General features: G+C 42.2%; 1 protein-coding gene across 5 annotated transcripts in view; it reads left to right on the top strand.

Moving 5' to 3' along the window:
* NSMCE2 (NSE2 (MMS21) homolog, SMC5-SMC6 complex SUMO ligase) overlaps positions 1 to 24,162 on the top strand; it is a 201,057-nt gene that overhangs the window by 82,258 nt on the left and 94,637 nt on the right. The window contains exon 5 of one of the 5 annotated variants that reach the window (XM_071222211.1): positions 23,096 to 23,179. The exons of the other annotated variants lie outside the window; for them this stretch is intronic. Coding sequence (XP_071078312.1) covers positions 23,096 to 23,179 — 84 coding nt within the window. The remainder of the gene's footprint in view (positions 1 to 23,095; positions 23,180 to 24,162) is intronic. 5 annotated transcript variants of the gene reach the window in all.

Below are 24,162 nucleotides of genomic sequence, written 5' to 3'. Positions count from 1 at the left end.
TGAAGGTGCTGGGTTTTGGCTTAGATCTTCAGGGAATGGTTGGAAATGAGGGAAGCCTTGGTGAGAGACCATGGCTGATGAGAGGGAGAGAGGCTCCTCACATGCTCCCACGTGATCATTGGAGCTGTGGGAGTAGGTGGCCCTGCAAGGGGAAGAGTCCAAGAGACTCATAAGGAGAGGAAGAAAAGGGGGTGCTGAAAGGAGGGCTCAAGTGGCTGGAAGGAGGGCCAAGGGGAGGGCCAAGGGGCTATCGGGCCAACGGCTGTAAAGGAAGAGTTTGTTTTAGTATCATTTTCTTTTCCTAGAGTTGAATTTTCTATTACCAATGATGCACACAGTTTTCACTCCTAAACCAAAAATTATTCATATGCTTCATATTTCAAAATTTATAAATGAAATTCTATAATCTAATGAGATTTGGAGGTGGTGGAATTAGCCATTGTTTTGGGGGGGGCGGTTCTACTCCTTGTTAGTAGTATTGATTTAAGAGTTTGTTTCACTGCTTATTTTGACTCTTCCAGGTACAGGTATTTAAAGCATTGAAGACTAGAAGTCATAGCCGACTTCAAGCAAGGAACACGTAGTATAGTCAAAAAATTATCTTGGTGCGTAAGGGGGTAAGATGAAGTGTACTCATTGATTAGATAATAGGTTTTTAAAAATCAGTCAAAAAGCTACTTTTTATTTAGAAATTGTGCTTTCATCATAATTAGAATTTTAAGATTATTTAAAATAAATATTAAATATTTAGCAATGATTTTCATTGGCTGTAAAGTTCAAAACTGCTGTGGAATAGAGACTAGTATCGTGACACCTTGTAAATGTTCTGTTTTAAATTTAAGTGGTGATGAGTTTCCACCTCTCCCAGTTAGTTTTTGTGGTGGAACGAACCACCCCAAAACTTCAGTGGCCTAAAGCAACCACCGTGCATTTGGCTCACGCTTCTGTGGATTGGCCATCTGGACTGGGTTTGGCTGGGTGATTCTTCAGCTGGTCCAGCCAGGCTTACTCACACGGTTGCAGTCAGCTGCCTGATTGACGTGGGGCTTCTTGGTCTAGGGCACCCTCAGTTGGGACAGTATTTCCCCAGTCCATGTGGTCCAGTTCAGGTTGTTCACAGAATGGCAGAAGGGAGATAAGAACCTCGACAGCAGGAGCAGAGAAGATCTCTTGAGGTCTCAGCTTGGAAATTACAGTCTAGCTGTTGCCAGACTTCAATGGTCAGAGCCATTACATGGCAAAACCTGGGGGTGGCCAGGTTTTTCGTCTACCCCACTATCAGTTTTCAACTGCTGAGACAGCACGGGCTGTGTGTGGGTGGTGTTAGCTCTCTCTTGTTATGCAGCCCATAAAGGCAAGGGGTATTTGAAGTAATCTCACTTTTTTGAGTAATCCGTTTGATCAGAGACGTGTTTATTCAGATACCGAAGCAACTAAAGAGATCATTTAACATAAGTAAAACTGACATAAAACTGGATATCTGTCTCTGAGTGGCTGTTCTGTGTGTGGCACTGGGCTAGGTATTCGGGCACAGAGAAGAAAGCAACGTGCCATATTCTTTTCTCTCAGGAAGTTTGTGGGGGTTTTTTTTGTTTTGTTTTTAAAGATTTTATTTAATTTATTTTTAGAGAGAGGGGAAGGGAGGGAGAAATAGAGGAAGGGAAACATCAGTGTGTGGTTCTCCTGCACACCCACTACTGGGACATGGCCCACAACCCAGGCATATGCCCTGACTGGGAATTGAACTGGCGACTACTTTGGTTCGCAGGCCCATGCTCAATCCACTGAGCTATACCAGCCAGGGCTGCAAGTTTGTGTTTTTAAGGGATAGGCAAAATTTATATCTCTTCAGTCCGACAAGTATTATTAATGTGTCAAGGACCGGGCTTTAGTCAGAGGTAGTACACAGACGGCCATGACTTAGCCCTTCGAGTGGAGCAGAGAAACCAATGTTTAAAATAACTGTAATTCAAAGCAAAATAGTAGGTGCCACTAGATAATATAAACTGTGTGCTATTGAACGAGACGGATTGGAGGAGGCAGCTGATCAGCTGCCAGGACATGTGATTTGTATAAGGGAAGTGCACATTTTATTTACGTTGAGGCCTCTTTAGTCATGTATTGATTAAAAAGTAAAAAAAAAACAGAAATAAATACTGTGTGTCCCTGCCGACAAGGAAATCCAAAATTGACAAAAGTAAGGAAACCCCCACTGAGTGATGTCAGCTGGTACTTTCTGCAAGTGTATCTGGGTCTGGTTAAGAGCTAAGCTCGTAGGAAGAAATTGGGGGATTTCCTTTCCTAAATCTGACAGGTAAATTTGCTTTTCAAACTGTCAGTTCGAGTTTGTCCTGTTTTAACAATTTAAACTATTTTCAGAAGAAGATTGATTGCAATGAATTTTATTTAGTGCTAATTGAATAGCACAATGTTTTAATGTAAACTGTCAAAGTATTCAGTCTAACTATATAGTTAAAATAGGATATAAGAATCATAATTTTTATTTAAGTAAATCAGAGACAGTACTTCACTGTTTAAATGCCATTTATAATACACAGTGAATCCCATTATCTAATTCATCTTGTTGTCTTTCCTATGAAAACAGTGATACCTAAAGTATATTGTCTAATTTGAATGTTACCAGGTGATGGATTTTTATAGGACTCTTTGAGAGAAGCTTTCCTACTACTTGTTATTCTCAGTGACGGGACTTTTGAGAATTTATAACTGCTTTTATTTCATTTATTTTAATAGCTAGAATGTGTATTCATTTCAGAGAGAATGGATCACAAGGCTGTCGGAAATTGAAAATGATCTACCATGAAAATATTTTGCAAAGTCCTATGCAAATAAATGTAAGGGGGTATTAATTATTCTGAGATTGGCCCTTATTCCTTCAGGGTCACTAGTAGACCCTGGGTCATAGGTTAGTTCTTGAGCCATGCTTTTTGGACTCAAGTCTGGGTCCAGTCCCTTACTAGCTGTGTCACTACGGGTTTTAAGTTTTAAAATTAAAAATCTCTGTGCCTCAGTTTCTGCATGTATTAAAATGGTATGATAATAATATACCTTCTCTATAGGCTGTTGTGAAGATTGAGTGGGGTGATGTGTGAGAGTGACTTAGAACAGTGTGCTGGCACTCACGAGAGGCTCCGCGAGTGGTTGCTGTCGTTGCCTGCAGCACCGTCATCGGCACCACATCCTGTACAGTGGATAGGTAATCACTCTCAGATGTATCCAAGTCGGGTTCCTCTCCGTGGAGTTCCTCTTCTGTCTCCTTGTGTGGCATTTTCCACAGAGAGCTCCTCAAGAATGTAGAGCTCATTGGTTTTCATGCCCTCAGCATCTAGCATAGCTCCTGGCTCATAATAGGTATTTGATAAGTGAATGGGTTACGTTATGTATTCATGCACATGACTTACTAAGAGAGAAATGTGGAAAGGGAGTAGCGTTCAGTCTCTGCATAATGTCAGTCTCTCCTTCTGTCCCACCTTGTCTTTGCAGACAAAAATGGCTTCCTCTTGTTCCTTTCTGCCTCGCCAGTCTGTCCCCCAGGCTGGTTTCTCTCGGAGTGCCTTTGGTGGGAAACCTTTGTTGGCTGCGCCTGCACAAGATAGTCTCTTCCTTTCTGTAGCGTAGAGGTAGAGCAAACAGATCCTTTTAAGTAAATGTTATATCCATGTAGTAGAAAATTCACAAAGTACAAAAGACTATGTGATGGAAAGTAAGGTTTTCGCCTCCGTGGAGGCAGTTAACTGCAGCTGGTGGCTTATGTATGTTGGTAGAAATGTGTGTATGTGCGTACACATGGGTGTGTGTGTTTGGATGGTGGCATATTAGGCACGCTGTTCTACTTTCCTTTTTCACTTAATAGGTTTTAGATATTCTTTTATATCAGTACATATAGTGCTTCCTCATTCTTTTTAATGCTACATAGTAGCTCATAATTTTTAACCAGTCCTCTGATGACGGGGTAATTGTTCCTTGTTATCGACATTGCTGCAATAAATATTCTTACACATGCAAATTCCACGCAAGTTGACCTATATCTGTAAGATAAGTGATGGTGAAATTGCTGTGTCAAAGCATATGTGAATTTTAAGTTGTACAAATTGCCCTCCATAAAGATTATATTCATTTCAACTCCTGTCAGGAAGGCACAGGAGAGCCCGTTTTCTACACACAGGTCGACACAGGTGTTATTAAACCTTTTGGCCTTTGCCACTCGCACATCCCAGGCAAGTTGCTCTTACTCAGTTTTATGTAGTTTGTTACCTTTGGAATATTTCTATCTCCCTTACATTATCAGCTCTTTGAATAATCTGATATTTTCGTTGACTTTATATTCCTTAACTTTAAAGAAGAGTTCTAGTTTCTGATGTTCTAGCCCATTGACATACACTTACCTTATTAGAGATGCTAACACAAGTTCACTTGAAGATACCGGTAAGATTCTGTGACTTGTTTCCTCACAGCCCTAGAAGGAGCCTTTCTGGGTGTGCTCTGCAGAGCTGGCTGAGTTAGGCAGGAAGAATCTCACAAAAGAGGTCACTCTTGCTAATGAAGAAGCTCAGGGACTTGGCTGAGCCGGCAGGCTGCCCCTACAGAGCAAGACAGCGAGACCAGGGAGCTGTGCGGGGAGGCCTCGCTCATAGCCAGGTGATTCTGCGCACCTCTCCAGACAGCGAGGTGAGAGCAGTGGAGTGGGTGGCGAAGGGGTTAGTCGTGCTGAAGTTGGAGGGAGTAGGATTCAGGTTAGTGGTTCGATATCAAACCGCCAAGGGGCATTGCCAACAGAAGAATTATTTTGACATCTTAGTTTGTAAATTTGGGATGGTTGGTTAGGTGAAGTGACATAGTGGGGTAGACTGTACTGCCTCCCAGGGCCTGAATAATGCCTTTATTAAAATAACTTATTTCCAGCTGTGGGCTACGAGAGGTCTGCTGTATACTGTCATATAGTTTCTTACACACTACACCCAGCACCGGGCTGCGGAGGCGCGAGGTGGCTAAGTGCTGGCCTGTGTTCTAATCACCCAGACATGTGTTGTACCTAGCGTCCCTGGAGGAAAGGGTGCCTTCTTCTAGTTCATCCGCTAATTCAAGTGCTTGGGGCAGGCAGGCAGGCAGAGGCCATGCTCTGTGTACCTCCTGTCATAGACTTAATGTGAAGAACATTCTCTAATCTGTTGAGAAAATCAGGTAAGTCAACGTGCAGTAATATTTTCTGATGTAAAAATTGCATTTAGCAGTAAATGACAACAAATGATCATAGTTCAATTCCCCTTTCTAAAAGGAGACCAGGAAAGAAAAAAACTTACTTTGAAAAAATAGACACCCTTTACAAAAAAGAAATTTTGAACATTTGTGTTCTTTTTTTTTTTTTTTTTTTTTCAAGCTTTCATTCTCTGCCCTATGGTTTTCCCTTGAGGACGCTAAAGCAGAATGAGTCAGGCCGCAGAAAAATGCCTTGTTAGTCTTCTTCACAGGGTTATGTCCCTTTTACAGAGTACAGGAAACTGGTCGTGTTCTTAATTGTGCTCTCACTTGGCAGAAGGGTTAGCCATTCTGAACTGTGACTGGAACGCCCGTGTCATTCACAGGCCTCAGCTTCTCCCTGGTGTTTTAGTAAATAAGCATGTTTAGGGGGTGATTTAGTGTCATCAATAGTAAAGTCTATATAAGGCACTAGTGCTTCCCCTTCTCTCCGCCCCCTCCCACATTCTTGTATTTTATATTTAGGACACCCTGTGAATGTAGAATGGAGATAGGAAGTTAGAAGGTAGAATAAAATTCTGCTCCTGAGAGCCTTATAGAGAATCATTACACAGTGAATAAGAAACTCTTTTATTTCTAGTTTTAAGAAATGTTTTTGGATATTATAATTTTGTGCCGATGTCATTTCCCCACATTCTCTTCATGTGTAATTACTATTAGGCTGGGCTGGGCCTTACAGCAAGATAAATACAAGGTTGGTAGACAGAATTAGGGAACTGTATCAAGGTTTAGAGGACCAAGGGTCAGCAGTAGGCCAGTCCCTTCCAGCCCGAGTATACACAAACAGTGAGGTCAAGACAAGTCATAGGTCAGAGCGAGGTGGACAGACTGGGAAGTAGTAATAGCATCCAGGGCCGTGGGAACAAGGGAATCCAGAGTCCCGGCCTCTAGGACTGGGGCATATGTGAACGATAAAGAGATGAGATCAGAGTCGGCAGGAAAGGAAGCTGAGGACTGGGAACTTGGGTCCAGACATAATGGCACGTGTCCACCATGATAATATACAGAACAGTTCCGCTGCCTTAAAAAAATCTCAGGCTTTAACAATTCATCCCTCTCCATCTTTGCCTCTGCTTAGATTTTAATATGTTCCTTCCGTGAAGGTTTACTATTTATGCTCCTCTAATCTGAAACTTTCAGGTCAAGATAACTAAGATCCCTGAACTATGTATTAGTAGAGTTAGTGAAATCAGTAACCAAAGGAGTCAGAAAGAAAGAAATTCTTATCAATTATTTATAGTCCCTTAGGCTTTCAGACCCTGAAAATTACCTAGATAATAAACATGCAGATAACAAACACAGAGCTTTAGACTGCATGGGTTTCAGATAAGATGTCTGGTGGGTATGCAAGTAGTGTATTCCATCCATTCGTTCCACCGAGATTTATGAAACACCTACTACGTGTGCCAAGTCCTGTGCTAGATTCTTTCCATGGAGTTAAAGATTCCACTGAAGCAAGTTAAAGACTATTTTAGGAGTTCTCACCTTTTGCACCCCAGGGCACCCCTTTCACAGTTGTTCCCCAGGAGCCACGCGTTGTGAAAGATGGCTCCGTTCTGTCACACCTGCAGTGGGCTTTCCCAGTTCACTGAAAATACTGTCGCTTTTGGACCTCCATTAAAATTGTCAGGGAGTCCTGATGGCCCAGCGATCCTGAGCACCGGTCCGTGTTTTTCAGAGAGTGGTTCATTCGATTGGGCTGGCCTGCGTGGCTGTCCGTGTGCCCAGTTTAGTCCTCACAGCTACGCCGAGGTGTTTCGAGTGGCTCTTCCCCTGTCTCGCTGCTGCCCTCAGATTACCATTTTGCTGTCTTCTCCAGTTGCTTGCTGACTCAGCCTTTTCCTCTTGACTTCCTTTGTGCCAGTGACCGCTGAGATGTGAAAACACAGTGTACTAGGGTAGGACGTGAAGATTGACTTCCTTTGTGCCAGTGACCGCTGAGATGTAAAACACGGTGTACTAGGGTAGGACGTGAAGATTGACTTCCTTTGTGCCAGTGACCCCTGAGATGTAAAACAGGGTGTACTAGGGTAGGACGTGAAGATTGACTTCCTTCGTGCCAGTGACCGCTGAGATGTAAAACATGGTGTACTAGGGTAGGACATGAAGATTGACTTCCTTTGTGCCAGTGACCGCTGAGATGTAAAACACGGTGTACTAGGGTAGGACGTGAAGATTGACTTCCTTTGTGCCAGTGACCCCTGAGATGTAAAACAGGGTGTACTAGGGTAGGACATGAAGATTGACTTCCTTCGTGACAGTGACCGCTGAGATGTAAAACACGGTGTACTAGGGTAGGACGTGAAGATTGACTTCCTTTGTGCCAGTGGCCGCTGAGATGTGAAAACAGGGTGTACTAGGGTAGGACGTGAAGATTGACTTCCTTTGTGCCAGTGACCGCTGAGATGTAAAAGCACAGTGTACTAGGGTAGGACGTGAAGAGAAGGCTCTGGCCTCCCGGAGGTGGTGCTCCTTAGAGCTCCTTTGGACCAGTCTTCCCCACAGCGGGCGGGCATGCACCTCCCAACATTTTGTTGGTTCATCTTTATACATGTTCTCTACAATGTCAGTGTGTACAGTACATGACTGGCAAAACCTAACTGGTTTTCCATAAAAATTAATTATCAGTAGAAGTGCTAAGATCTGGCATACCCTCTGAGGTGCATGTACCGTACGTGGAAAGCCAGTACTGGGATATCCAGCTTTAATGGTTTTTACTGAGCGACATACCTAACCACTGTAGAGACGGTAGCATAGATTGCATAGAGAATGCTGAGTGTGTTAACAGCTGTAAACTGACAGGTGGATTTTATTTGGGGAGCAGCAGTCCTAGCATCTATTTCGAATTTAACGTGCTACTCAAGGGTAAGAGCTCCATGTATATTTGCAATCTGAATAGCATATTCTGAAAAATGGAGATTTTTTTCAGATCAATCCAATTCTATCCACTCATCTTCCATAACCAGTATTTTTGAACACCTTCTGAGTGTTCACATTAGCACATTCCCAGACTGGGCGTTCACTGCACATGATACTGTAGAAGGCTTCCATTTGGTATCTGTAGTCCACATTTGCTGCTGTTTTTGCAAATTAATTCTTAAGCATTTTAGTCCCCTGTGGCTGCACTATCAGAGAAATGTGAGTAGCTGTGACTCTTAACACAGAGCCACGTAAAATCCATGAACAACAGTCCAGGGAAGGCACTTTAATGGCACACTTTTAAATGGATCCTTAATAGTATATGTTCTAATATTTGCTTTTTGGGTCTAGAGGGGCAGAGAGATTAGAAGGAGGTGGAAGAATGGCCAAAAATCGCGTGTCGTGTTTCCAGTGTTCCAAAGCCTGGATATAAATGAAGGATGAGCATTTCTGCTTAATTTATCTGGGCAGCTTCCTGTGCCTAATGGCTACGTATATACCATAAACACCAGGAAGAAGCAACCATGGAAACACTTGTTTTCGTGTTGGGCTAAATTTACTCTGGGTTGAATATTAACACAGTGCCTGGCAGTACTTTAAAAGCAAAAATAGCTTAAGTGTGACTCACTCTGAGTCATTTACTGCTGGTGTTGCTACCCTGCCTAGAGCTTGACATTGAACAAGTTGGCAGCCTGTATTGCTACATTTTTTCTAGGAACTCTGAACACATTTCATTCTTGTGAATTCGCTTGTGCAATGATATTAAATAGAGTAATATGTTTATTTTGTTTCAAAGTCAAATGAATTTGAGAATGGTGAAACTGAAGTATTTTTCTTGGGCTTTCTGGAAAAGCCAGATTCTCAGAATTCTCCTGTGGTTCAAAGACTTACTTTATTTTATAAAGAATTAATAAAATATCACGGAGATTTTATTTCAGAGGCTTGGGCTTTTCTGATTGAAAACATTAGATGGCCTGCAAATCATTGTCAAAATGAGCCTAGTAATACTACCAAGTAGGATTCATTAATTTTCTGACATAACCTGATAAGAGGGACCATGCCATTCAGAAAGCTTTTTTCTTTTTCTTGCTGCTTCTTCTTTTTTTTTAATGTGAGACATGCAACATAGCCTCACTTACAGTTAAGTTGGCTCTATGACTTACAAACTTCTCTCTTGTTAGTAAAGGTTATATAATGAGAAGTTCGTTGGTTTTGAAAGGAGACCAGGCCCACCCACGGGATTTCTTATTGGCCCCTTCAATGCATTGCATGCTTTTCCCTGAGTAACCAGCAGGCTGCGGAGGGCGGGAGCAGCGTGTTGGCTGACTGAAGGAAAAACCTCTGAAGGATCAGTTGATCTCATCTGGGCTGGGGTCAGAAATGGCTGAGAGTCTCAAACTGTATATATGAGAATGGTTTTCCCTTGATGTTGCAATCTTTATTTTAACATGTTTTTGTGTTTAGTTTTTGGAGTTGCCTAACAATATAATTTCAACTGAGGCTTAGTTTCAGCTCTTTTATTATAAACTGTTGGGAACATGAGTTTTTTAAAAATTTATTTCAAGGCACTATCATTTTGCCTTAAGACTTCAGTGATTTATAAAAAAGGAGTTTTCTATGACAGCCTAAAACCAAAATGAGCCTAACCCAATGCTTGATATTATTTTGAAATTGTTTTACCATAAAATTCTTACATTAGAAGATGTAACTCTGGCAGAGAATTTCAACATAGTTGCATAAATTGTGTTTCATATTACAACTTGTTCTCTACTTGACTTCATTGAAATTAATAAAAGGACTCTTTCAGAAGGATCTGGTGAGTTAGCATCATTATTTAAAAAAAAAATAAAGAACTTACTCATAATATATCCTGTGTTGCTAAGTTTTCAAAGTTAGCTATCTCAGCCACACCCAAAGTTCTTTCAGAAGCCTGAAATCTACTTATTCACTTACTCTGGCTCAGAATTTTCTTCCCAATAAAGTAAAAAGTAAAAGAGCTGAGATAGATTTGAATTTTCCCTGAGATATATGATGATTTCATGAAGAACTAACATTTGGAAATTGACTTGAGGCCAAATCTTGAATGTAATGTGTAGTTCCTTATTCTGTGGTTAAAAAAGATCCTTTAAAGTTGGGCTTTCTGACTTGGGCCCTGTGGGTGCTAAAAACATCCCCAAGGTGCTTTTTATATCCCAGAGGGTACTGTTGCCCTGCCCTAGACCAAGAGGAGAGAAGGCCAGTCTGGCCACGGTGTCGTCCCCTGTGCTGTGGGATGAACCCTCACTGTGACATGGTGGAGGCATGTGAATGAGCTCTTTGGCCTAGAAATTTACTCAGCAAGCTCGTTGACCAACCCTGTTCAGGCTGTAAACCGGGGGCTGGTCTCAATGAGCTTCAGCCTGGCCAGTAGCCGCTGGGTTGCTGTAGTTATGTGGCTGTGTTTGGTCCACAGAAATGTATTAAGATAACAAAGTCTTCACACAGGGCCTAGTATAAAGTGGGCATTCAATAAAAGCTCGTGAAATCTGAATTTATTTATAGGATAAATCTTACAACTGCTCACCTTATTTGGTTTGCAAGCTTTATTCTTTTCCTTTCCAACATTTATTGAGCTCTTATTACATGCCTGAAACTCTGAGATATTTGAGACAAAAATGCTAATAAGCCTTCAAGAAGTACATTCTTAACTCAGGCAGATGTGCAGATTATTAAAGACACTAATCATATGCTTTTTTTTAAAAGTCTAGGCCCAAGGATGCCATGATCGTGCAGTGGGAACACTTTTTTTAACCGGTAGCAGCTGCCGACCTTCCCTGAGCATGCACTGTGTGCCAGGTCTGTCAAGGTGCTGTGGGGTAGCCAGTGGAATCGTCCCCATTTCACAAGGGAACACGTTGAGGCTCCCTGAGGTTGAGCAATCGGCCTAACTTTATAATCATGACTCAAACCCAGGAAACCTGGCTGCGGAGTCCATGCCCTTGACCATTACGTAAACTGCCTCCTGTTGACTGGCTTCGTTGAGGCTAAAGAAAGAACTCTTAGAAGGAGGAGAAAATGGAAAGTCAGTACCCCAGGGACAGTGTGATCTCTTTTGTGGGGCTTTTGATTTCTTCTGTTTAATGAGTGATTATTTTGATGTACCTTTGCTGAACTCCGTGTTGCTCAAACAGAGTGTCTTCTGCAGTGGGCTGCTGCTGAGAGTGATTTACCCCGTCTTCAGCACATCTTTCTCAGGCTGCCCGTGCTCATCCCTAAACTGCGCCGAGTCAGAGGGTTTCCTGTTGTCACAGGTTACCCCACAGGCGACCTTCAGCTCACTCCGCTGTGCAGAGAGCCCCGTGAGCGGACAGGGCCTGGACCCGGCCTAGCGCACAGGAGAGCTTTCCTTCCATTGTTGGTGGCCGTCCTCTTTCACCCTGGGGCTCCTGTACGCTCGCCACCTCTTTCTGTCCTTCACTCTCCATCCACCTCAAACCCAGCCGTTCCTTTCCAACAGTCAGTCCCTGCCGCCCAGTGTCTCCGAGCCCTGCAGGTCTTATTTCTCTCTGGGCTTTGTCCAGGTGTGTGGGAGCTCCAGGTGGGAGACGTGAAATGGGGCCAAAGGTACAGGGAGCAGGGACGCTTTCAGGGGGGTCCTCACCACTGCATTTGGTTCATATCGCGCCTTGAGCAAGGTGCTTCCTGTTTCTTTCTTGATTATTTTTACAAGAAAGCGTTTTCTCTGAACACGGGAACAATGATGCTTGTTCGCTGAACAGAGTGGTCTTCGAGGACATTTTACTTTTCACTTCAGGCAGCACAGCTTCGGGCAGTTGTGGACAAATTCTCCTCCTGCCTGGTGGGCTGTCAAGTAACACACTCAGGGGATGAGTGCATTTCCTGGTCCACGTTAGCCTTTTCTTATTCTTCAAGTGGTGATGTGCAAAAGATGAATTAATTAACAGACTTGTTCCCGTTGACTCGAAGTGGATCATTGGGTCTCTGAAGTCGCCCTCACTTAGCACCCGCAGATATAATACTGAATAATTATTTACACTTTTGATTCAATACAGCCATTATGTTTATTTGTAAAAAAGAATGCATAGAATTTTCTTCAAGGAAACTGAAAGCAAGCATTTAGTCTCGAGCTTTTTGTGGCACATTAAACTGGCACAGTGGGATGCACCATGGAAACAAGCGCGTTCCCACCCTGAGGACATCACAGCTTTTGACTAAATATCCTTGTGGCTCAGTCTCTGTGTGGACTTTCTTTTAAACATGTCCAATCTTGACATTTTAAAATAACATTTCATAAATTCGCCAGAAAGAGAAGGTGACCATACAATTATCAGATGATAAATTCCCATCATGGGACATTCGCGTGGGTCGTTTGTAATTGAAGACAGTGGATCCTTTGTAACTGAAGACAGTGCAAATGAGGACACGGGATGGCCGGGAACAGAAAGTAAGGAGGTGAACAGCTGCTCCCTCTGCTCTGTGCCCCCTCGTGTCTGTAGCCAGGATCAGTTCTAGATCTCATACTTGATGCCTGGGGGCTGGGGGAGGGGAGGTTGGCAAGCCAGTCTGAGCCTTGCAGGCCACTCCAGGTTAATGCTTTCCTAGGTTTTCACTTCCCAACACCTGAGGAAGGATTGTCGGAGAGCAAGTGGGAGTGACATTTATGAATCAAGTGGGTTTGGGAGGGATGGACAAGAGAGAATCAGGGAATAAGCACAAATGGGGGAGAAGATTTGGGGAGGAAGACAAAGGAGAGGAAGAGACAACTTTCCCTGTCCCCCTTACTCCTCCCTGTTTGGCAATCTGGTTATTTCTGCTTTCTCCCTTAGCTTCCTCTTTTCGCTGCCCCTTCCATGGCACTGCCCTTCAAAGCTTGTTCTATCCTCCCTCTCTCTCATCTGTACCTCGCATCATTTTCCTTAGGTGGCCCTGTCCCTCTTTGTAGAGGCCCCCCTGTGAGTGCCACATTCACAGCCATGGCTGGCACAGTCTGAAACACCTGCGGTCACTTCGTATCAGTTGTAGAATCAGCCTTTACTGCCCAACAGGCTTACTCAGACTTTCCAGGTTCCCTTCAGTTCAGGATGACCTCCGCACTCATCCCTGTCTGTGTTCCCGTCGGGTGGACAGTCCCCAGATCCATGACATAGGAGACAGGAGAAGACCTGCAGTGTCCTAGACGTGGTGATAGCCATTTCATAAATGGCAACTCCACCCGTTCTGCGGGTGGACCATGAGAAAGGGGAGGGGTTTTCCTGATTCGCGGAGAGAGTAGCCACGGCTCAGCGGGAACAAGCCATACAGCTGAGGTGTGGTCGAGCTGAGTGCCAGCCGACTCCTTCCTGAACCGCCAGAGCTGGTGCTTTGCTCCCCACCAAATCGCGAGTCAGATGTTCACTCACTCTGCTTTTTTTGTAATTAAGGAAAAACACTTCTTAATATTTTTTTCTAAACTAAAGCATTAGTTCTCAGTTTTGAAGGATGTCTATTCTCTATTAGTATTTACTCACTGGTATTCTATTAGTACATAAGAATTGATATTATAAATTTTTAAAATCAGTTTAATAAGTTAAAAGTAATATTTTGTTGTATGTACTCAGCCTGAAGTATCAAAATGCACCATTTTTCGTTCACTTCTTTGTTATTTTTAATTTATGTATCATAAACATTAAATAATGGTATATTTTTCAGGTAGGAGTTTTTTCCTAAAAGTTCCTTCAAATGTTGAAACAAGTGGGTTTTTTTCTGGTAAAAATTTACTTCTTTGGAAAATAAATGTTTTGATACATTTATTTATTCAATCAGCAGACATTTATTAAATCCCTTCCAGTACAAGTTGTTAATTGCTGAGAATAACAAGAAGAAAAGCATGCTTTCTGCTTTCAAGAAACTTATAATTCATGCAGGTAACATATATGTAAACCTAATTGGATATTTAATATAAATATAGTAAGATTATAACACAAGAAATAAACACCAAAGTGAAGCTGCAAGCTGTGTGCAGGGAGAGCACAAAGAGAAAGTGGTTCGATCTGATCGGTGGATAGAGGGAGGACTTCCTGTAAGAGCTGACATTTGAGCTGGGCCCTCAGGCATGGTTACAGTTTCATTTGGAGGAGGTAGCAAGGTGCATGTGAGGCTGAGGGTGCAGTATAATCCGAGCCACAGAGGGGCGAGTGTGCATGTCATATTTGAGGAAAGCGAACGTTCCAGAGGGGGTGCAGTGTCAAATGGGCCAGGATCACAGTGGGGCCGGTGTAAGGTGAGCGAGGCAGAGGGCATTCGGAGCAGAGCAAGAGGGGGTCAAAAACTTGCAGACCAATTCGTGTGTGCCTGGCTCTGTGCCAAGTTGCTCCTCATATATAATCTAATTTGATTCCTATAACTGTTTGTGAGCAATTAATTTTGTCACTCAAAGGTGGAAATAAAAGCTCAGAAAGCCTAAGTAATTCCCCCCAAAGTCACAAAGCTTGTAAAACTCAAGCCTAAGCCTGAAGTTCATTCCTTTCCCCCCCACCCACTACTTTCCTGGGTTGAGCTGAAAGTGTAGAAAGTCCTGAAAACTAAGGTGTCTGGGTCATTTTGTAGGTAGTACTGCTTTTTGGTAAGTGATATCTGACTAGTGAAGATACTTCTAGTGGCAGAGTGAAGGATGAGTTGGAAAAAAATATTGCAGGAATTGAGACAAAGTAGAAGACTACCTACCGCAGGGCATGGGGAATCAGAGCTATGGCACTGTGCTGGACTTGCAGAGGAGAAGTGGTGAAAGGGACTGAGAGACTAGGAGTCTTAGTAATAGGCTGATGGTCCGAAAACAGGAATCCCAGAGCGGGTTTGTAGTCTTAACTTTTTAAAAACATCACACACCCTTAATAGTAAAATTGAGCATGTACCCAGCACAAAAGTGTTAATATTTTAACCCCCTTCCCAGTGGATTTTCTTGTGCATACCCATGTTGGAGGTCACTAGAATTAAGAATGAGTGTTCGGGGAGGTAGGCAGGAGGAAAGAGTAGATGTGAATTAGAGTTTGGCTTTGGTTGTAACTGATTTCAAGACGCGTAAAGGACCGCAGTCATTTGAAGATGCTTCATGCAAGGTTTCAAGTGCGTGTGCAGGGTTACAGAAGGAAAATAATACCAGACTTACGTTCTGGTGGAATTCAGCTTTGTCCTTAAAATAGAGTTCAGTATTTTTTTTCCCATCTCAACTTTCTGTATAACTGTGAATTAAAAAGGAGTCTGTTTTATATTATTTTTAGCTCATATCTATACTTGATTGTTTTAGTGTTTTATCATTTGCTTTTCAACTAAATATTTACAAGTTCTTGGAAATGTCATCCGTGGTGGTCTAAATTAAAGAGTGAGTGTTCTTAAAATAGGTCTTTTGTGTAGTCTAAAACAGGAAGATCTTTTTGAAGACCTCGTGGATTGTAGTTTATTGACTTACTCAGACTCATTTAGAATAGTCAAAGGTGTCAAGCCTAAACGTGTCTTCCAAACAAAGAGATTCATCCAAAGAGCAGAATGTCTTCATAAATGGCTTATGCTTTTTAGTAACTTTCTCAAAAGTGTGATTCTCATTTCCTTCTGGCCAGTCCTTTGTTACTAAATTAATACTTACAAAACTTAGCCCAGAAAATTTTCAGTGTACTAAGACCCTACAATTATATGATTAAAGGCACAGATACTAATTGGTGTTTGGGGTTGGTTCCGCTTGGTTTGATTTTAAGTAAGATTACAATTTTTTTCAACCTGCAGCCAACAAAATCTTTTATCATTGATATTCAGAGCATATTTCCCTTTGGGAAAGTAGGGATGGGAAACAGCTGTAGTTCCTCCAAATCTGGCAAAGTCCAATTAACTTTCTTCCTTTTGTGTATTTCCCATTCAGTGTCAGTGTCAGTACCCTCGATGAATATTTATTGGATACCCAATGAATAGCAGTACTATGGTAAGCTGATCACATGCTGATGTGGAAAACCACATATTATTTTGCATTGCTTCATGGATAAAAAGCACACATAACTTACCAGACTAGGTCAACTTCACAAAATGAGTCTTTGGTGAAATTGGGCAAAATGGAGTCTCAAAACAAGTACCTGAGGAAGGAAGCCTTCCCGATGGAGGAAATGGCAAAGCAAAATCTAGCCATGGCTCTCTCTAGCCGGTCCCCTGTCTTTCTAGACAGCAGGGGGCAGCAGCAGGAGCTGTTAGTACTCTGTGGAGTCACCTGCCTGTGCTAGCTCTTCCCTTCACTGAGTCTGCACGGAGCAGATACAACTGCCCGGGATGGACAGCAAATTGTCGAGATAGAGGATTGGACAAAATCACAGTGTGGATTGATGGTTAATAAAAATTACAACATCTAATTTCACATCTAACACATTATCCTGTTCTCTTGCTTTCTAAGTCTTTATTCTAGAGGACAAATATTTAGGACTGTGAGTCATAGAATAATAAACTTTATAGTCTCAGGATGTTTGTAGTTGTTTTACAGGTAGTAGGATGAGCCGATAGGCAGGAAGTGCTATGCCACATAATGTGGATTAGTACATGCGAATGAATGATTGCTGACATCCCTTTGAGAAAACAACTTGTTTTCATAGCTTATCAGTGACTTCAGTCTATTGCTGTTTTGTATTTGGCCAGCGTGGGACAGATCAGCTATTGCAAGAGCACAGTGATTAGAGCATTGTAAGACCTCTGCCCTAGTTCTGCCACTTTAATATTGAAATGTACTCAGAGGCCAGCCTCTTTAAGGCCCGTCTTGTTCCCTGGAACAAAGGTTTTGTTTTCTTTTGTGAACTCTGCATGGTAGAACTCTGACCATACTCATCATAGTACTTTTGCACAATGTAGGTTGCAACCCACTAGTGAATAATGAAATCATTGTAAAAGGTTGTCACCAGCATTTTATTAAAAATGAAAGATTACTGAATAGGGTATGTTAGAAAATACCACAGTGTACTGTGGCCAGGTAGCTCAGTTGGTTAAGAGCATCATCCTGATTGGCCAAGGTTGATGGTTCAATTCCCTGGTCAGGGCACCTACAAGAATCAACCGATGAATGCATAAATAAGTAAACCAACAATTCAGGGTGTGTGTGTGTCTGTCTGTCTCCCCCTCTCTCCCTTCCTCTCTCTTAAAATCAATATTTATTTAAAAAGAAAGAAAGAAAATGCCACAGTGTGCATCATGCATAGGAAGAGAATTGTTTCATGAAACTTTTGTTTCACTTAAACATATTTTTGAATATATTGGGTGGTAATGTAAAATATATTTCTTACTGCAGGTCATGGCTAAAGTGTTTTGAAAAACACTTCATTCTAACATGAGATCACATCATGTAATTAATTATTAGTTCATAAACTTCTACTAGACTACACACCTCTGGAAAGAAGGAAGGAATTTTGTCTCTTAATTCCTAATACCAAGGTCAGAAATGAATGACACATATTATGTATTCAGTTTGTTTGTGGAATGAAAATGAAATGAAAGTCACTTAATTTCTCTGGGCTTCATACTTCTTTTTCATAAGTCAGAGTGCTAAGCACGGTATCCCACCGTGTTGCTGTGCAGATCCGTTGAGATAAGGGGTGTGAAGTGCTTTGCGTATGGATTATTGTCGGTGAGAGTTTTGTTACTGCTGTTGGGCACTTACACTTCAGGAGCTCTGGAAATCATAACTCGGTGTTCTGAAGATGACATACTTATTGCGCCACTTTAACAGTACTGAGATGTCCCTTTTTAGGTATTGAGTTAGGAGACAATCCTGAAAAATTAGGTATGTGCCTTTTTAAAAATTTTTTATTGTGGACATTTCAACATACAAAGTAGGGCCAGTGGAAGATGAACTCCTGTGTACTCACGCCCACCTTCAGCAAACAGCAGGTCACAGCCAGTGTTGTCTCACTGCTTCCTCAACGACCTGCCCCTTCCCATATTACTGTGAAGGTGTATCTTCTTTTTCCGTCTCCTCCTCATCCTTCCCTTGCCGCTCTCCTCCCCCTCTGTTTTTACCTTTTAAAGTATGTGTAAGTATTCTTAACATTCTTTTCATATACAGTCATAAGTACAAAGAAATGTAGATTGGCAGTCTAAAGTACCATTGTAGTGTTGTGTGAATGAGTTACCCTCTCACAGGAACTAGCAGGTAACCAAGATACTATATTTCCCAAGATCTTCATATGACGGTGACCCACTGCATTGTGAAACAGTCGTCACATTCCAGAGTTGTAACTAGTCCTAGAGGCTTAGTTACACAATTGCCATTCTGTCATCTTCTGCAGAAATGTGACCTTACAGAAAAGAAATCTGAAGCATGACAGATCACTTTTAAGCTTTTTGAATTTTTATTTTCTACCATGAAATAGCCCTCAAGCCTTTCGCCTCTAGCTAGGCAACAGAGAGCGCCCAGCTGAGACCTTTGGAATGTTGTGAAGTTGTAATAAACGCAGCTTTAAGAAGACAGTCCAGGGTTGTAACATGTAACTCAGAAGCCAGAATCCACTGAGGAGGAAAGAATTTTTAAAACACAGTGCATCAGAATCATTTACATGATTAATTTTTATTGCTTCTCTTGGTTTTCATAATTTCATGATTTGGGCCTTTATATAATACAAATACAATAGTTTTAAACCCTAAGGATGTTTAATTCTGTCAGATATTTTACTTCTGTAGAATTTTTCTTCGATGAAGTCAGATGTGGACTTTGTATTTGTAACAAGGCATTGCTGAGTTTTGCCCACTGAAGCCATGAAATGTTCAGGAACTTTGCATGTTTCAATTGTTTGAAGGTTTTTATGCACTCCTGACAATAGTTTTTCCAAATAAAACGAGTATAAATGCACTTTTATTTTTAAACATTTCAAGCCATATTTGTACTAGTACAAGGAGATTGCCCCAGACCCAGGTGGGGAGGGTAGTGGCCCCGAGAGCCAGGGAGATGGAGGAGGCAGAACCCGCGTGCTGGGGGGTCAGGACTCCAGAACGTGGATCACACAGCTCGGCCCGTCCCGCAGGTCTCCCCTGCTGGACACCCAGCAGTCGCCGTCCTTTCCTCATTCGTTTCCTATATTTACCAAAGAGATCTTTACTGATTATTTATTTAGAAGAATTTCTGGGTTTTAGCTTTTCCATTCCCGTGGTCAGGACATCAGTTCTGGCCCCTGTCAATGTAGCCCAGACCGTGGTCGCAGCTGAGGAGGAAGGACCTGCTGCCTTCCTGCCGCAGCGTTCTGGCCGCGTTGTCCCGGCCTTGGCACTCTCTGTACACTCAATCCCTCGAGAACCCTGCGAGGGAGGAAGTCGTCTGCGTTTTTCAGATCGTGAAAACTGGTCAAGCTCTTTCAAGTATGTGACATTGCTAAGGAAATCTCCTTGCTCTGAGGCGGTCTTCCCCTGTAACGCATTTTATACAAGAATACCAAGATAATTTCCCTAAAATGTAATTTTAATATAATAACTTACTTAATAAAATCTGTAGTTATTGATCTAGCACTTTACAAATTACCAGGGATTTTTTATGTTTGACTTCATTCTGCACAAATTACTCCATGAGGTTAATATGATTTTACATCATGACCTTGTAGAGTAACCTGGAATGACTTCTGTTTCCCGTCAAGCCGATCGTAAGCTCTTACTATTGATGATGAGCCGTATTTTAGACTATGTCTCTGTGTTGTCCATTTAATCATGTCTCCCGATGTCAGCCGGCATTAGCCTTAGTCAGGTGAACTTCCTTTTGGTCCTCTTCCGTCACCGTGCTCATTTCCTTTCTGGTGTCTACTCAAACCAAAACTCTCACCTACCTGTCCCCACCCTGCCCTCTCGTTTAAACTCTCCCAGTCCTACAGTGCCCATTTCAAGTCCTACCTTTTCGAAGAAGCCTTCCCCAGTCATTTGTCTCCCCGTCTGTTTTGCCTTGATTTCCTTCATCAGATGTTTCCTTGAATATAATTTAAAGTTTCCCCCTAATTGTACAATTAACATATGCTTCATGTAAAAATATTATATAGGATAATTGAAAGGGAAAAGGTAACTTCCAGCTTGCCAGCCCTAGTTCGTGGAAGCACCCACTGTTACGTGTCTTCAGAGTCCTGGTTCTGTGCAGAAACAGGAATGTTCACGGGTCCATATATGTGGACACACCTATTTACAGACATGGGAGGAAAATGTAGATATGTATTTCATACACAGACACCATCCTACAACTTTTTGTTAACTTGACAATATAGCTTGGGAATTTTTTCAGTGAATATAAGGAATTTCATTTAAACATCTCTCTCTATGCCTCAAATTGTTCCATGTCAAGTTATTTTATGCATGTACATCCTACCTTCCTTCGCAAAAAGAAAGTGGAAACTCTTCAAGGGCAGTACTTACATATTCAGGCCCTTTTTTGCCCATTTATTCTTCACACTTCCTGCATTTACTGCATATTTCACACATTTCTTATTTGTGCTGAGGGCAAGCAAGATGCCTGACTCTCATAACCCCGAAGGAGTTGGGATCTGGTGGATAAGAATCTGCATTTGTACACATACCTGCAGCACAAGGAAGAAACTGAGAAGTGGCACAGACTTCTGTTACTGGCCGTGTGGCCGATGAGGTCCTTTGAGCAATCCTCATACTGAAAGTAACTGACACGGTTGAATATGTGTAAGAAGACAACCTCCTAACGACAAAGGGCTGGACGGATAGGCAGCTGAAGGCCGAAGTCTAAGGAAAAGTGAGAGTACGGGGAGGCTGAGAGAGAGGAAGCTCCACGTGTCCTGAGGGTGTTTCGGGCAAATGTGAACTTTGTCTGTCTCATAGGTAGTAAAACTCTACAGAAAGTCAGGGGATGATTAACATAAAATTCAGAATAAAGGTTTCAGAGAGGATGGGTGCACGCAATTTCTGGGGTACTCAGAATCTCCTATTTATTGACCTAGTGGTAGCTATCCAGGCTAATTTGTTTTCTAAACTGAGTGTATTTATGTCGTGCTCTCTTCTATATACATGTTCTAGTTTACAACAAGGAGTCGAAACTGAAAGGACAAGTTATGAGACTATATATGTGTATATACATACACGCCATCATCCCACACGTGTGTGTGTCACACATGTGTAGTATGTGGGTAATATATCAACGGGATGTGTAATATATATGTTTTCCGTGTTGATACAATAAATAATATATAAATGTATGTTTATAAATAAGTACGTGTATGTTGGAGAATGCAAAACTGTGTGTGTGTATGTGTGTGTGTGTGTGTGTGTGAGATATACAGGGAAAAAGGTCTGGAAGAGTACTCACAAATTACTGAGGGCAACCTTGAGAGGTAGAAAAGGGACAGGGACGTAGCAAGGAAGGAGCTTATTTTTTGAGGTTCATGCCACTGTTGTTAAATAATCTTTTTATTTAGTATGCTTTTAAAAATCAGATGTTAAGAAAGATACAGCTTCTGTCTCTGCCCCAGATATAAAAGCACTCCCTCTACCATGCTCCATACCATGTGACACAGTACCTTTTTTGGAAAACACATCTTGTTTCTTTCTAGATTATAAGCTCTTGAGAGAACAAGGCAGTGTCATGTATCTTTCTATCTCTTGTACCTGGTAAACCCTGGTGCACGGTGGAGGGTCTGTAAATGCCAGAGAGCAACGGGTAACTAAATGTACCTTAAGAAGAACCTAGACATCCAGTAGATGTAACATTTTCTTAGAGGCTCTTGTTATATTTTTTTGAGAATTATTTTGTACCTGGCACAGCAGTGGGCACAAAGTTGGCACAGTGAATACAGGTTGGTTTGAATCTGACACTTTGTGGAAGCTGTAGGCAAATGTGGAGTCTACCATGCAATGCCCCTCTGGATCCCAGAAAACAGGAAAATGAAAATAGTCTCTGAAAATTAAACTAAGAAATCAACACCTAACCGATGAAATCCAAGAGGGCAATGTGATCTTAAGGGACACAAAGTCTCTTTGGACAGTAAGATTTGACTATAACCCAGTTGAGGGTTATAATTGACATCTTAAAAACACATCCACATAGACAATCCATCAGAAGAGCATTTTCTCTGTCTCCAAAACAGAGAAAAAGGAAAGCCTTTAATGTAATTGTCATGATGCCTTACGAGGCTCCATCTGACCGATGCACCTGCCAGGTTGAGCTCAGCATCCCACGCTGCCTGGCAGGTGGGTGACCTGGTCACAGAGATGGCAGAGCCTCATGCCTTTTGCCCTGGAATCCTGCATAATTGACTCCACTTGCTCTGCCTCCGTGCACCCCAAGCTTCCCTCTGGTAATGTGCCTTCCCAAGGAGGTAACGCATTCAGGCTGATGCAGACATTCAGTGTGCCTGATTCTTCTGTTATTCACTGTGAATAATAAAGTCCTTTCTTCTTTTCTTTCTTAATACGCCCATTGTCTTGTGAGTTTTGTTAGCATGAGTCTGCATTCCTAGGTCCAGTCAATGAGGTCGGGTATCAGAGTCTGCAGGGCTCATCAAGGTAAACATTACCTTGCGGGCACCTGTTGGAGTGGACTGCTGGATTTTCCAGGTGATGCCCATCTGTGCTGTGAGGCTCCACATCTCCATTCCATTCCACACTTCATGAGAATGACTCTTCTCAGAAGTAACATGTTAACCACATCTTAATCACGCACACATTTCAGTTAGCACCAAATAGTACCTCAGTGACAATAGGTTCTTTTCCTCTGGTGAGTATCATTTGTTTGGATTTGCACATTTCACACCAGTATGGTTGGGTGGGAAATACTGTAGATGCCCCATTGCCAGGACCTCCAAAGGTTCATTTCCAGCTCTGCCTTCTCTTCACTTCTGCCTCTCATCTCATTGTGAGCATTGACCCTGGCGTCCTGCCCACTCACTTCCTAACCTGGTCTCTCTTGCAGCAGGGAAACCTACAGAAGATGGAGGACGCAGTGAGTTCGACAGGATTAAGGATAAGGAAGCAAGTAGAGCAGGCAATGAAAGAGGTTTCAGAATTTTTTCTTCCATTCTCATCTTTCTCTCTTCCCTCAAAACAGTCCCAGATGCTCTTGAGAGGGTTTCAAGTCCCACACGCTGCCGTGGCGAAAATAAAGGACGAGTCTCAGTGACATGTTTGGCTTCTCTATGAATATAATGGTACCAACACCAGATTTCAAGAAATCATTAGCAACAATTTCTTGCCAAAGAGGTTATCAGAGTAGATAATAGGGCAAAACCCACTGCAACTGTTAAGTGAATCCTGGAATTTTAAAAAAATTAACGGTTGCATTGAATACATAGACTCTTGGCTGGGACTTTGTTAATCAGCAGTTGTTCCCCTTTGTCTTCTGGTCCCCCCCCTGTTCCACTCCCAGTTCCAGCCAGAATAACCGACTGCTAAATTCACCATAAATTCATCAGGAGTTTACACTGAGCAATCCTCACTTGTCACTATGATTTAAAATAATATATCTTACTGACAGATTGGAACCTCACCAAAATTTCAGATAGAATAGGTAAATAGAAAATCTTGAAAAGACTTCCCTTCCCCCAAACTTGGTTCCTAAAAAACTACTGTTTTAAAAACAAATCACAATTTTGTTCATTTATACAACTGGAGTTGTGCAGCAAAATAAGGTACATTTGGGTTATTAGCATGTATAATAAGTTTGCGAGGCTTCTGCTCCTCTACGTTACTACGGAGTATTGATGCTCAGTGACATGCGCTGAATTGCTATGTAGGTGACCAGGGACCACTCTTGATTATTTAGCTGCTGGCTAACCAGTCAGTGAATTCTTTAGGCCTTTTGCCCAAATTCACCATCCTTTTGCTTTCGTTTCCTTTGGATGAAGGATGGTGCTGAGGAGGACAGAGCCCAGTTCTCACCCCTGTGTTTCACAGCCAGGGACGTCGTGGGGGAAAGGTCAGTTGCTGCACTGTGGGCCTCTGCCGTGACGGCAGTCAGGCCAGGTAGCATCGGCACACTCA

This window comes from Desmodus rotundus, chromosome 8 (assembly GCF_022682495.2).
Source record: "Desmodus rotundus isolate HL8 chromosome 8, HLdesRot8A.1, whole genome shotgun sequence".
NCBI classification, from domain to species: Eukaryota; Metazoa; Chordata; class Mammalia; order Chiroptera; family Phyllostomidae; genus Desmodus; species Desmodus rotundus.
Note: the sequence above shows the minus strand (reverse complement) of the source record. Positions and strands in the feature narration are given on the sequence as shown.